Source organism: Schistocerca nitens, chromosome 7 (assembly GCF_023898315.1).
Source record: "Schistocerca nitens isolate TAMUIC-IGC-003100 chromosome 7, iqSchNite1.1, whole genome shotgun sequence".
Classification (NCBI taxonomy): domain Eukaryota; kingdom Metazoa; phylum Arthropoda; class Insecta; order Orthoptera; family Acrididae; genus Schistocerca; species Schistocerca nitens.
In genome coordinates this window covers 189,233,972-189,246,885 of record NC_064620.1, presented here as the reverse complement: position 1 = coordinate 189,246,885, position 12,914 = coordinate 189,233,972, and the positions used below count along the sequence as shown (strand labels likewise).

At 39.8% G+C, this 12,914-nt stretch overlaps 1 protein-coding gene across 1 annotated transcript in view; it reads right to left on the bottom strand.

The window, feature by feature from the left end:
* LOC126195528 (dynein beta chain, ciliary-like) overlaps positions 1–12,914 on the bottom strand; it is a 930,907-nt gene that overhangs the window by 179,655 nt on the left and 738,338 nt on the right. Inside the window, exon 43 of the mRNA XM_049934154.1 lies at positions 12,378–12,588. Within this exon, the coding sequence (XP_049790111.1) occupies positions 12,378–12,588 (211 nt within the window). The remainder of the gene's footprint in view (positions 1–12,377; positions 12,589–12,914) is intronic.

The window sequence follows — 12,914 nt, the reverse complement described above, 5'->3', positions numbered from 1 at the left end:
ATATTTTGAAAACTGAACACCTGCCATAATGGGACCAAGGAATGGTTCCATTCAAAAGTGACCAATCACCACACATGTTAAGATATTTATCCTACTGGGAGACAAGATTATCAATTCCTATTTCACAGAAAGCAGTTGGCTGCTGATGAATCCCCAGCTGCATCCACTCTTTCACTTTTATGTCAGACTGAAACTGATGTCCATACGTCTTTCTTCAAGTCACCAAAGAAGCAAAAAACACATGATGAAAGATCCAGACTGTATGGAGGATTTTGCAGTGTCTTCGAACCAAACTGCCAAGGCGTAGCCTTAGTTTGATTGGCAGTTTGTGGACAGGCATTATCATGCAACAGGATGATTCCAACCAATAGTATTTTTACTTTACAGTACATCACAGTTTCTGCAAAGTGCCTTCATAGCACTGTGCAATGATTGTGGTTCTATGGTCAAGGAACTTGAGCAGCGGAAGCATCCTGTTGCATGATAGTGCCTACTCCCATACTGCCAATCAGATGAAGGCTATGCTTTGCCAGTTTGGTTGGGAAATATTGCACCATTCTTCGTACAGTCCAGAACTTTCAATGTGTGATTTTCACATCTTTGGCAACCTGGAGAGAGAAATGCACAGACACCGGGTTCAGTTAGATGAGAAAGCACAAGGAGGGATGTGGCTGTGAATCCATTAGTGGCCAACTACTTTCTACAAAACAGTAACTGATTATCTTGTCTCCCGGTGGGATAAATATCTTAACATGTATGGCAATTACTTTTAAATGGAACCATTCCATAGTCCCATTGTAGCAGGTGTTTGGTTTTCATGGGACTGCCCCTTATATTACGCTGATGCAATTTTAAGACAAATTTTATTTACTATGTGTTAAAAAATGAACTGAAGATAGTTTTACTTACCAAGATCCAACAGAATGTGTTAAGTCTGAACATGGTGCCAGAAAAAGCATAGCGAAACAAATATGCACTTCAGACTTACAATGTATTATACATTTGGTACATGGTCATGTGAAAATGAAATAGTTTAGAGATTTCTTGGAACACCACATCCTGTCTATCCTTACATAAAATTTATTATGCAACTCAGAGAAGTATCTGGAATATCTTTTAACAATGGGTTAGGAAAGAGAAGAGTAGATGGATCCCTGAACAACACAGTTCACAGAAAATTGGCACACACAAACCTCTACCTCCATGCCTCAGGTCATTGCCACTTTCGGCAAAGAATGGTTATTCTGAGAGTGCTAGCAAATACAACTATTGCAGTGTCAGACAGGAATTACCTACCGGTAACTGAAAAATTGCTCTACCTTCAACTGGTTTCTCAAATGAATGTACAGGGTGATTATAATTAAACATTAAAACCACTGTAGAAATAACACCACTGGCCAGGATGACGTCAATTGCAACAGAATATTATCGGAAAAGGGGGAAAATATATGGCAGAAGAAAAATAAATAGTTACAAAATGTAGCAATAGATGGTGCTGTACATATCATAATTTAATAGTGGTCAACTACAAGTGACAAATGAATCAAACAACAATGTCTAAGGTGTACATTTGATGTTAAACAAACTGTACTACTCAGTGTGTAAGGGTGTACAGGTGTGATACTGTTAGTTAAGTAAGCCCATCCACCATGGCAAGGTCATATCACATCAGATGGGAAAAATTGGTTTTTAATTGTCCTGAGGCCAAAAACTGCATAAAAAGCATCACTCACATCGGTTTTTAACTGTCCTGAGGCCAAAACCCGCGTAAAAAGCATAAATCAAAATCAAATCAGATTATTAATTTCCATGTGACTGGCACAAAACATGTTCAATATGCTGTCCACCATTTTCTGCAACAAATTGAAATCGAGAAACAGCATATTCCACAACTAATCGAAGTGCTTCTGGTGTCACGTTCAGAATGTGTTGTGCAATGCATGCCTTCAATGCAGCTAAGTCTGCAATCGGAACACTAAACACAATGTTAAAATGGAGATTGGTTCACTGAAAAGATTGCTCTTTGCTCTTCTGGTGGAAAAGTGTTATTATTCTGTCGATGAATTCATTGAGGACAGCTTCACAGTCTGAACACAGGGATTGTATTACGTGCATTATTTTATGTACATGTGTAGCTGTAACTTAGAAATGTAAAATATAATGTAAACTTTTGTATTTCTCTCACAAAAGTGAAAAAAGTTTCTTTTGTAAACCTTGATATGTCTCCTGTACATCAAATCAAATGATTTGAAAATTGTACGTAATGAGATGAATAAATCACATATCACATAACATCTTTCAGATTTCCCTACAGCCAAAACTCACATGGATTAAGATCAAGTGATTGGGATCGCCAGGCTGTAGGGAAGTGGCAGCTGATACGCCTAGCATTTCTGAAATGGTGCTTCAGCAGCTGCTTAACTGGATTTTCAATGTGAGGAAGTGTGCCATCTTGCATAAAAATGATCCCATTCACACATCCCCGCTGTTGGAGAGCTGGAATGAGGTGGGTGTGCAAAAGACATTCATAGAACTTACCATTTATGGTGCAGGTAACATGACCAGAAGCACCTAACTTTTCGAAAAAATATGGCCCTGTGATAAATGATGCCATTAACCCGCACCACACAGTGACCTTTTCAGGATGAATTGGTACTGGTTGATTTGCATGTAGATCTTCCAGTGCCCATATTTGACAAAGTGTATTGACATATCCTGTCAGATGGAAGTGGGTTTCATCTATCGACAAAATCTTCCACAGCCAATCATTGTCCACTCCCATGCAACCAAGTAATTTTAAATCAAAGGTCTCTTTTGCTGGCAGGTCAACAGGAATCAACTTGTGCACATGGGTAATTTTGAATGGATACAAAAGAAGGATGTTTTGTAGGATTTTACACACCGTGCTCATGTTATGTCTAAAGTTCGGGCAATTCTTCATGAACTACATGTTTGCACAGCACCACTCATCTCCTCCTGCATTGCTGTGGCCACTGCTTGCCTTGACATTGAATCAATTCGTTTCCTCCCTCTACCAGGTTGCACACCAAAAGAACCTGTCTTTCGAATTTCCGAATCATTTTCTCCTAACCCACGGCAGTCATCAGACCAACACCTTCCTTCAAACCCTTCAGTGTCCAGAACGTCTGCAGAGCAAACTGTGCACAGTCATCATCATTCTTGTAATTCGGCTTTACAAGCAAAGAGCGATCCTGCATTGATATAGTCAAAGTGAATGTCGCAGACGCGAAAGGAGGAAAAGCCTTGTACCTGGCGTGTTTATACCAACTTCAGTGGGTTGTGCACATGACAGGTGTTTCCATTTACATATTCTGACACATACAGCACCATCTATTGATCAATTTTCACACTATTTTTTTTCTTCTGCTATATGTTTTCCCCCTTCTCCAATAATATTCTGTTGCAATTAAACATCATTCTGACCAGTGGTGTTATTTCTACAGCATTTTGAAAGTTTAATTATAATCACCCTGTACATACAAAACAAGTTGAGCAAGTATACTGGCACAAATTAACAACGTGCATGGAAGAAATAAAGGTCAAGAAAGAGAAAGAAAGGGTTGTTTATTCACCAGTTACTGACATCGTCTCAAGGAAAAGGGGTAGGCTGGATCTGGGACAACCGATTAAAATAGTTTACGATAGGACCAAAGAACATCTAACATAGCAAACTAGAAACACACCAACTGCTACGATTGTGTTCCTATTAACATTTTAACTTTTCCTTCTACTTATTCACTTCTCATAAAGTAACGTATATAATATACATGCTAACATATACATCAAGTCAATAGTTAGGCTGAGTTATACTTAAATTTAGAATCCAAATTATTATTTTGAATGTGCTGATTCCATTAGAGAGCTTAGTTTTCATGACTAACTGAAAAGAATACTAAGTTTGTCATTTGCAAAATCTTGTGAGCTAATTGACATATTAGGATAAGTTGGCCTACACCAATAGAAAGGCTGGCACCTGAACTTTGCAGTATCATAATTAAATTTTTATAAAATTAATTAACTTATGAGATAACTGACATTGAAAATCTGGACGGTCACAATTTACAAATACAAATTTTGCTTTTATGCTTGTTAGATTCTGCACTTCGACACTGTAATTTTGTTACCCTAATTTTTATGCACAAGATGATGTACTTCAATAATGGATTAAGTCACTAATTAATATTTGCATAATTCATCATAATATAAAATAATTTTTAATATGGCTGCTATACTTGTAAGTATGGTATTCCTAACGCATATGCTCAAAAATGGTTTAATGAACTTTTATAAGTCACTAATCTTCAACATATTTTATAAACCGCATTACTGCCTTATGTTGTTGTGGTGGTGGACTTCAGCCCAGAGACTGGTTTGATGCAGCTCTCCAAGCTACTCTATCGTGTGCAAGTTTCTTCATCTCCCAGTACCTACTGCAACCTACATCCTTCTGAATCTGCTTAGTGCATTCATCTCTTGGTCTCCCTCTACAATTTTTACCCTCCACACTGCCCTCGAATACTAGATTGGTGATCCCTCAATGCCTCAGAATATGTCCTACCAACTGATCCCTTCTTCTAGTCAAGTTGTGCCACATACTCCTCTTCTCCCCAATTCTATTTAGTACCTCCTCATTAGTTACATGATCTACCCATCTATTCTTCTGTAGCACCACATTTCAAAGGCTTCTGTTCTCTTCTTGTCCAAACTATTTATCATCCATGTTACACTTCCATACATGGCTACACTCCATACAAATACTTTCAGAAACCACTTCCTGACACCTAAATCTACACTCTATGTTAACATATTTCTCTTCCTTGGAAACGGTTTCCTTGCCATTGCCAGTCTACAGTTTACATCCTCTCTACTTCGACCATCATCAGTTATTTTGCTCCCCAAATAGCAAATCTCATCTACTATTTTAAGTGTCTCATTTCCTAATCTAATTCCCTCAGCATCACCCGACTTAATTCGACTACTTTCCATTATCCTTGTTTTGCTTTTGTTGATGTTCATCTTATATCCTCCTTTCAAGACACTGTCCATTCTGTTCAACTGCTCTTCCAAGTCCTTTGCTGTCTCTGACAGAATTACAATGTCATCGGCAAACCTCAAATGTTTTATTTCTTCTCCATGGATTTCAATACCTACTCTGAACTTTTATTTTGTTTCCTTTACTGCTTGCTCAATATACAGATTGAACATCAGGGATAGGATACAATTCTGTCTCACTCCCTTCCCAACCACCGCTTCCCTTTCATGCCCCTGGACTTTTATAACTGCTATCTGGTTTCTGTACATATTGTAAGTAGCCTTGCACTCCCTGTATTTTACCCCTGCCAACTTCAGAATTTGAAAGAGAGTATTTCAGTCAACATTGTCAAAAGCTTTCTCTAAGTCTACAAATGCTAGAAATGTAGGTTTACCTTTCCTTAATCTATCTTCTAAGATAAGTTGTAGGGTCAGTATTGCCTCACGTGTTCCAACATTTCTACGGAATCCTAACTGATCTTCTCCGAGGTTGGCTTCTACCAGTTTTTCCATTCGTCTGTAAAGAATTCACATTAGTATTTTGCAGCTGTGACTTATTAAACTGATAGTTCGTTAATTTTCACATCTGTCAACACCTGCTTTCTTTGGGATTAGAATTATAATATTCTTCCTGAAGTCTGAGGGAATTTCGCCTGTCTCATACATCTTGCTCACCAGATGGTAGACTTTTGTCAGGACTGGCTCTCTCAAGGCTGTCAGTAGTTCTAATGGAATGTTGTCTACTACCAGGGCCAGTGCTCTGTCAAACTCTTCACGCAGTGTCATATCTCCCATTTCATCTTCACCTACCTCCTCTTCCATTTCCATAATATTGTCCTCAAGAACATCGCCGCTGTATAGAGCCTCTATATACTCCTTCCACCTTTCTGCTTTCCCGTATTTGCTTAGAACTGGGTTTCCATCTGAGCTCTTGATAATCATGCAAGTGGTTCTCTTTTATCCAAAGGTCTCTTTTAATTTTCCTGTAGGCAGTATCTATATTACCCCTAGTGAGATAAGCCTCTACATCCTTACATTTGTCCTCTAGCCATCCCTGCTTAGCCATTTTGCACTTCCTGTCGATCTCATTTTTGAGACGTTTGTATTCCTTTTTGCCTGCTTCACTTACTGCATTTTTGTATTTTCTACTTTCATCAATTAAATTCAGTATCTCTTCTGTTACCCAAGGATTTCTACTAGCCCTCATCTTTTTACCTGCTTGATCCTCTGCTGTCTTCACTATTTCATCCCTCAAAGCTACCCATTCTTCTTCTACTGTATTTCTTTCCCCCAGTCCTGACAATTGTTCCCTAATGCTCTCCCTGAAACTCTCTACAACCTCTAGTTCTGTTAGTTTATCCAGGTCCCATCTTCTGAAATTCCCACCTTTTCACAGTTTCTTCAGTTTTAATCTACAGTGCATAACCAGTAGATTGTGGTCAGAGTCCATATCTACCCCCGGAAATATCTTACAATTTAAACCCTGGCTCCTAAATCTCTGTCTTACCTTTATATAATCTACCTGAAACCTTCTAGTATCTCCAGGCCTCTTCCATGTATACAACATTCTTTCATGATTCTTGAACCAAGTGTTAGCTATGATTAAGTTATGCTCTGTGCTAAATTCAACCAGGCGGCTTCCTTTTTCATTTCTTACCCCCATTCCAAATTCACCTACTATGTTTCTTTCTCTTCCTTTTCCTACTATCAAATTCCAGTCACCCATGGCTTATAAATTTTCGTCTCCCTTCACTATCTGAATATTTTCATTTATCTCATTATACGAGGCAAGTTTTTTAAGTAAGTACCGTTTTGAAATTTAAAAAAGACATGCTCAGATATCTCAATAATTTTATTTTTACACGAAAGCCTGTACCTTAATCTACTTTTCTACACAATTTCTGCCAATATTGAGGCACTTGTCATAATCATGTACTGGTTTTTGAATACCCTCCTCATAGAAGTCTGTCGCCTGACTTGTTAACCACTGCTTTACCACTGTTATGACTTCATCATCGTCTTGAAGATGCTGACCGACCAGCTGTTTCTTCAAGTGCAGAAACAGATGGTAGTCATTGGGAGCAAGATCGGGGCTGTATGGAGGACAATCTAGAGTTTCCCATTAAAAAGATGTGATGAGATCTTTTGTCAGATTCACCACATGCAGACGGGTATTGTCTTGCAGCAAAACGGGGGGATGATCTAGAGTTTCCCATTAAAAAGATGTGATGACATCTTTGGTCTGATTCACCACATGCAGATGGGCATTGTCTTGCAGCAAAACGATGCCCTTGCTCGACTTCCATGGACTTTTGCTTTGATTCTGGTGTGATTAGGCCACCCATGTTTCATCGCCCGTAACAATTTGGCTTAATAAATCATCACCGTCGTTGTGGTACCGCTCAAGGAAAGTCAATGCACTGTCTAAACGTTTGGTTTTGTGCACATCCATCAACATTTTCGGTACCCAATGTGCCCACAATTTTCGGTAATACAAGTGCTCGGTCACAATGCCATACAAAACACTATGAGAAACATTAGGCAAGTCATCCCGCAAGGAGGAAATTGTAAAGCGTCTGTTTCCTCTCACCTTACTGTCCATTCCTGCACCAAACTTTCATTAACGACCGAGTCCGCCCCGGTAGCTGAGTGGTCAGCGTGACAGACTGTCAATCCCAAGGGCCCGGGTTCGATTCCCGGCTGGGTCGGAGATTTTCTCCGCTCAGGGACTGGGTGTTGTGTTGTCCTAATCATCATCATTTCATCCCCATCGACGCGCAGGTTGCCGAAGTGGCGTCAAATCGAAAGACCTGCACCAGGCGAACGGTCTACCCGACGGGAGGCCCTAGCCACACGACATTTCCATTTCCATTAACGACCGAGTGATGCCTACTCTGTTGTTCATCATGCACATTTGTGCGGCTACATTTAAATGCTATCACCTACTTTCCCACCATTCCATCACTCATAATGTTTTCTCTGTAAACTGCACAGATCTCATGATGAATATCGATCGCTTTTAGGGCTTTAGCACTAAGAAATCTTATAACAGCCCGTACTTCACAGTTGGCTGGACTCATGATTATTACACTCAGTACACAACATAAACACAGAAGAATCAGACTGTAATGGCGTCAGTGCATAGACAACAGATGTAGGTACCCAGTGCGCTTGCACAGTACGCTGACTGCAGCACTTCAGCCGCGGTGTGGCAAAATGATACTTACTTAAAAAAAAAGCCTCGTACATTTCATCAATTTTTCATCATCTGCGGAGCTAGTTGGTATAGAAACTACTGTGGTAGGTGTGGGCTTCATGTCGATCTTGGCAACAATAATGCGTTCACTATGCTGTTTGTAGTAGCTTACCCACACTCCTATTTTTTTATTCATTATTAAAACTACTCCTGCATTACCCCCATTTAATTTTGTATTTATAACCCTGTATTCACTTGACTAGAAGTCTTGTTCCTCCTGCCGCTGACCTTCACTAATTCCCACTTTATCTAACTTTAACCTATCCATTTCCCTTCTTAAATTTTCTAAACTACCTGCCCAGTTAAGGGATCTGACATTCCATGTTCCGATCCGTAGAACACCAATTTTCTTTCTCTTGATAACGATGTCCTCGTGAGTAGTCCCCACCTAGAGATCCAAATGGGGGACTATTTTACCTCTGGAATATTTTACCCAAGAGGATGCCATCGTCATTTAACCTACTGCCTTATAGTCCATCTAAATTAGCAAAATTTAACCTTGCCATTTTTAAAATGATAATGCAGTTTCCAAAATCAACAAATATTTTCAGAATGAGATTTTTACTCTGCAGAGGAGTGTGCGCTGATATGAAACTTCCTGGCAGATTAAAACTGTGTGCCAGACCGAGACTCGAACTCGGGACCTTTGCCTTTCGCGGGCAAGTGCACTACCATCTGAGCTACCGAAGCATGACTCACGCCCAGTACTCACAGCTTTACTTCTACCAGTATCTCGTCTCCTACCTTCCAAACTTTACAGAAGCTCTCCAGCAAACCTTGCAGAACTAGCACTCCTGAAAGAAGGGATACTGCGGAGACATGGCTTAGCCACAGCCTGGGGGATGTTTCCACAATGAGATTTTCACTCTGCAGTGGAGTGTGCGCTGATATGAAACTTCCTGGCAGATTAAAACTGTGTGCCCGACTGAGACACGAACTTGGGACCTTTGCCTTTCCCGGGCAAGTGCTCTACCATCTGAGCTACCGAAGCACGACTCACATCCGGTACTCACAGTTTTACTTCTGCCAGTATCTTGTCTCCTACCTTCCAAACTTTACAGAAGCTCTCCTGCGAACCTTGCAGAACTAGCACTCCTGAAAGAAAGGATACTGCGGAGACATGACTTAGCCACAGCCTGGGGGATGTTTCCAGAATGAGATTTTCACTCTGCAGCAGAGTGTGCGCTGATATGAGACTTCCTGGCAGATTAAAAGTATGTGCCTGACCGAGACTCAAACTCGGGACCTTTGCCTTTCCCGGGCAAGTGCTCTACCATCTGAGCTACCGAAGCATGACTCACTCCCGGTACTCACAGCTTTACTTCTGCCAGTATCCTTTCTTTCAGGAGTGCTAGTTCTGCAAGGTTTTCAGGAGAGCTTCTGTAAAGATTGGAAGGTAGGAGACGAGATACTGGCAGAAGTAAAGCTGTGAATACCGGGCGTGAGTCGTGCTTCGGTAGCTCAGATGGTAGAGCACTTGCCCGCGAAAGGCAAAGGTCCCGAGTTCGAGTCTCGGTCGGGCACACAGTTTTAATCTGCCAGGAAGTTTCAACAAATATTTTGATACCAGTCTTTAAATAGTTGAACCCCACCCAAAACCCTCAGTCTGTGATTGGTAAGTAACCACTTAACATCTATATAGCTCAGTGCTGGGCACACTAACAAATTTGAGGGAGGATCCAAAAATAATGAGAACAGTTTTACAAAAAAATCATGTATTTTATGGAACATTTTCAGTACTTAAACACCTTCAAAGCAGTGTCCATCACGCATAATACACATGCCCCAACACTTTTCCATTGGTGGAAACAATTTTTAAACTTGTCTGAACTTGGGCTGTTTAGTGACCCCAGCAAATTTTTTCGCCACTTCTTTGTCTTGAAAATTCTTCCCTTTCAGGTTTTTTCTTCTTGGAAACTAACACACATAGTGTCTACTGAATAGAATGGGTGAGAAAGCGATATCATTTGGTTTTTCGCCCACAACTACGTAACGCTCAATGTGTGTGCAGGGCCATTGTCATGATGAAAAAGCCAACCACCTGGCTGCCATAATGTGGATAATTTTTTTTCACACTGTTTCACGAAATCGTTTTAACATTTGAAGGTAGTAATGATTGTAAACTGAGGTACAGTGGGGAACAAACTCATGGTGGACAATCCCCTTGATGTCAAAAAAACAAACCAACATTGTCTTCAGATGAGATCTCACTTGCCTTGCTTTCTTTGATCTTGGTTTTGATCTTGGTTTCTAGGTCATATCCACCACACCATGATTTGTTACACATGATGACTTTTGTGTCAAAATCTAGATCAAGTTTTGACAGCCCGACACATGCATAAATGATTGGTTGTCTGGCTGTCAGAATTTTGTAATCAACTCCAGGATTTCCAATCATTTCCATCAATTCATCAAATGATTTGCAATGATCAAACATGATGGCGACACAGATTTTTTTAACGTTTTCACCCATTCTGGAAGTCAGAAATGTTGGGGGTCATGTTCTGTCTTCAATTGAGATTTGATCGCTTTTAAAATGAGAAAACCACTCTTAAACCCTTCCCTGGTTCAAAGCATTGCAGCAGTTTCCACTGCTGATTTCCCCAACAGGAAGCAGAACATGGAGTTAGCATGTTGGCTTTTAATGTCTGCTAATGAAGAACTGCTGAACACGTGAAACAGCACTTGATAGGGGGGGGGGGGGAGGACCCACTGTCCACAATAATTTTCCAACACCAGTAACACTAGGGCAACTGATACAAAATGGTGTCCAGCGAAACCACCTAGTGGAAGAATTCAGAACTAGTGTCCTACCAACTCCCAGGGAAAAATTCTCATTACTTTTGTGTTCCCCCTCATATGTAATACCACTGCACAATTCTCATGAGTAAAGTTTGTACTCAGAAAGCAAACATGAAACAATGAAGTGTAACTGGTCCATGTGACTTACGCACTGAATATCTTAATCATGTTGTTGACTTTCTACACAACAAGAAGGTATGCACTATTCTTATTATGATCTACTGCCACTGTGCCATGTTTTCACTGTGTACTGCGTCATTTCACTGAGATTGTTTTATCGGAATTATGTTTGGAGATGTAAGTGTAGAGGTACCTAGGTATATGATATGTAAAAGCAAAATTGGACATGCCCATTGCAGAATTCACAGTACTAATAAAAGTGGGAAGAGCCACACAACTGTAACAGCAGTGTTGTGTACATCTTTTGTACAATCCTAGGAAAAGTATTTAGTTATTTCACTGAACCATCAAGCTATGAGACATTACAGGTTTGCCAGAATGGAGAGTCCAAGGACAGTACAGGTAAGGGACTTTTCCAAATACCAATGACCTACACCACAGAACCAACCAAGCAAATCCCTGTTACTGAGCACTGTCACACCAAATGAGATATGATCAGACCAGTTTTGTGGCACAGGTTCCATAAAGCTTGGGACAGCATAATCAAGGTCTCTGTGGAAATGAGGGCATTGGAAAACCTAATAATCTACAATACATCTTCATACTTACTCTGCAAGCCACCATAGGATGCATGGCAGAACATAAAAGATTCAGTTTATAGCAAAGTTTGGGACACATCCAGTGTATCATGATTTTATTGGCTGCCTTGTCCAGCAGATGGATGAATCATAAGTCAAAATACTGAAAGAAAAATGAATAATGGAGCCAGCTTCATTAATTGCCTGTAGCAGCAGAATAGTCACTGAAATCTGGAGAAACACTGGTAATGAGTAAAAGAAGATTAAGGTACAGAAACCTCGAGGATAAGAACATCTCATCCATATGTGAGGATTGTATATCACCTATACCAAAATAATATTTGATCACAAACTTATCCATCTGGTTAATCAAAGAGTGCATATTATGTTAATATAGCTACTACTGGTTCAGCCGAGGCCAGAATTCCAGATTAACTGCAACCAAATGCCAATGCTTGGACTAGAGTATGGCTGTTGTTGCTTGGCATGAATGCTTAGCTATGTTTACTGCAGATATGTCTTATCATGGAAACACTTTGTGAAAATTAAATTAACTACAGTGGCCTCACCATCCTTCCATTCTCTGGTAGCAGGGTTTATTATCCCAAAGAGCTCATCATTAGTGACAGCTTTTGGGTTTAAGTCATTGTAAAATGGCTTCCTCTTCATATTTTGGTATGTCCTGAATAGTGTGCGCCATACCATAGTCTTGCCAGTACCAGCATTCCCAACTATGAAGACTGAGTGTCTTACTTCTAGAAGTTCCTGCAGCTGTACTATCTGGAATCAAATCATTCAATAACACATTAGAGCCCAATGAAAAATATTGTTTACAAAATCTTTTTCTCACATATTTCATTTAGTCATTTAATTTCTGTTGAAAATAACACAGACTTGTTGGAATTGATAATAATACAAAAAATAGACTGTTACAGAGATCACAATGCAGAAATGATTAACTTGTATGCCAAGTATGGATCTTTCAAAAATTATAGAGTAGTTAGTAAAATTTAAAAAAAAGTACTAAGAAAACTGAATAAAACCCTGGACTAATTGCAAAACAATACAGAAAACTTAAAGAAGCTGAAAAACAAAATGGAGATGTG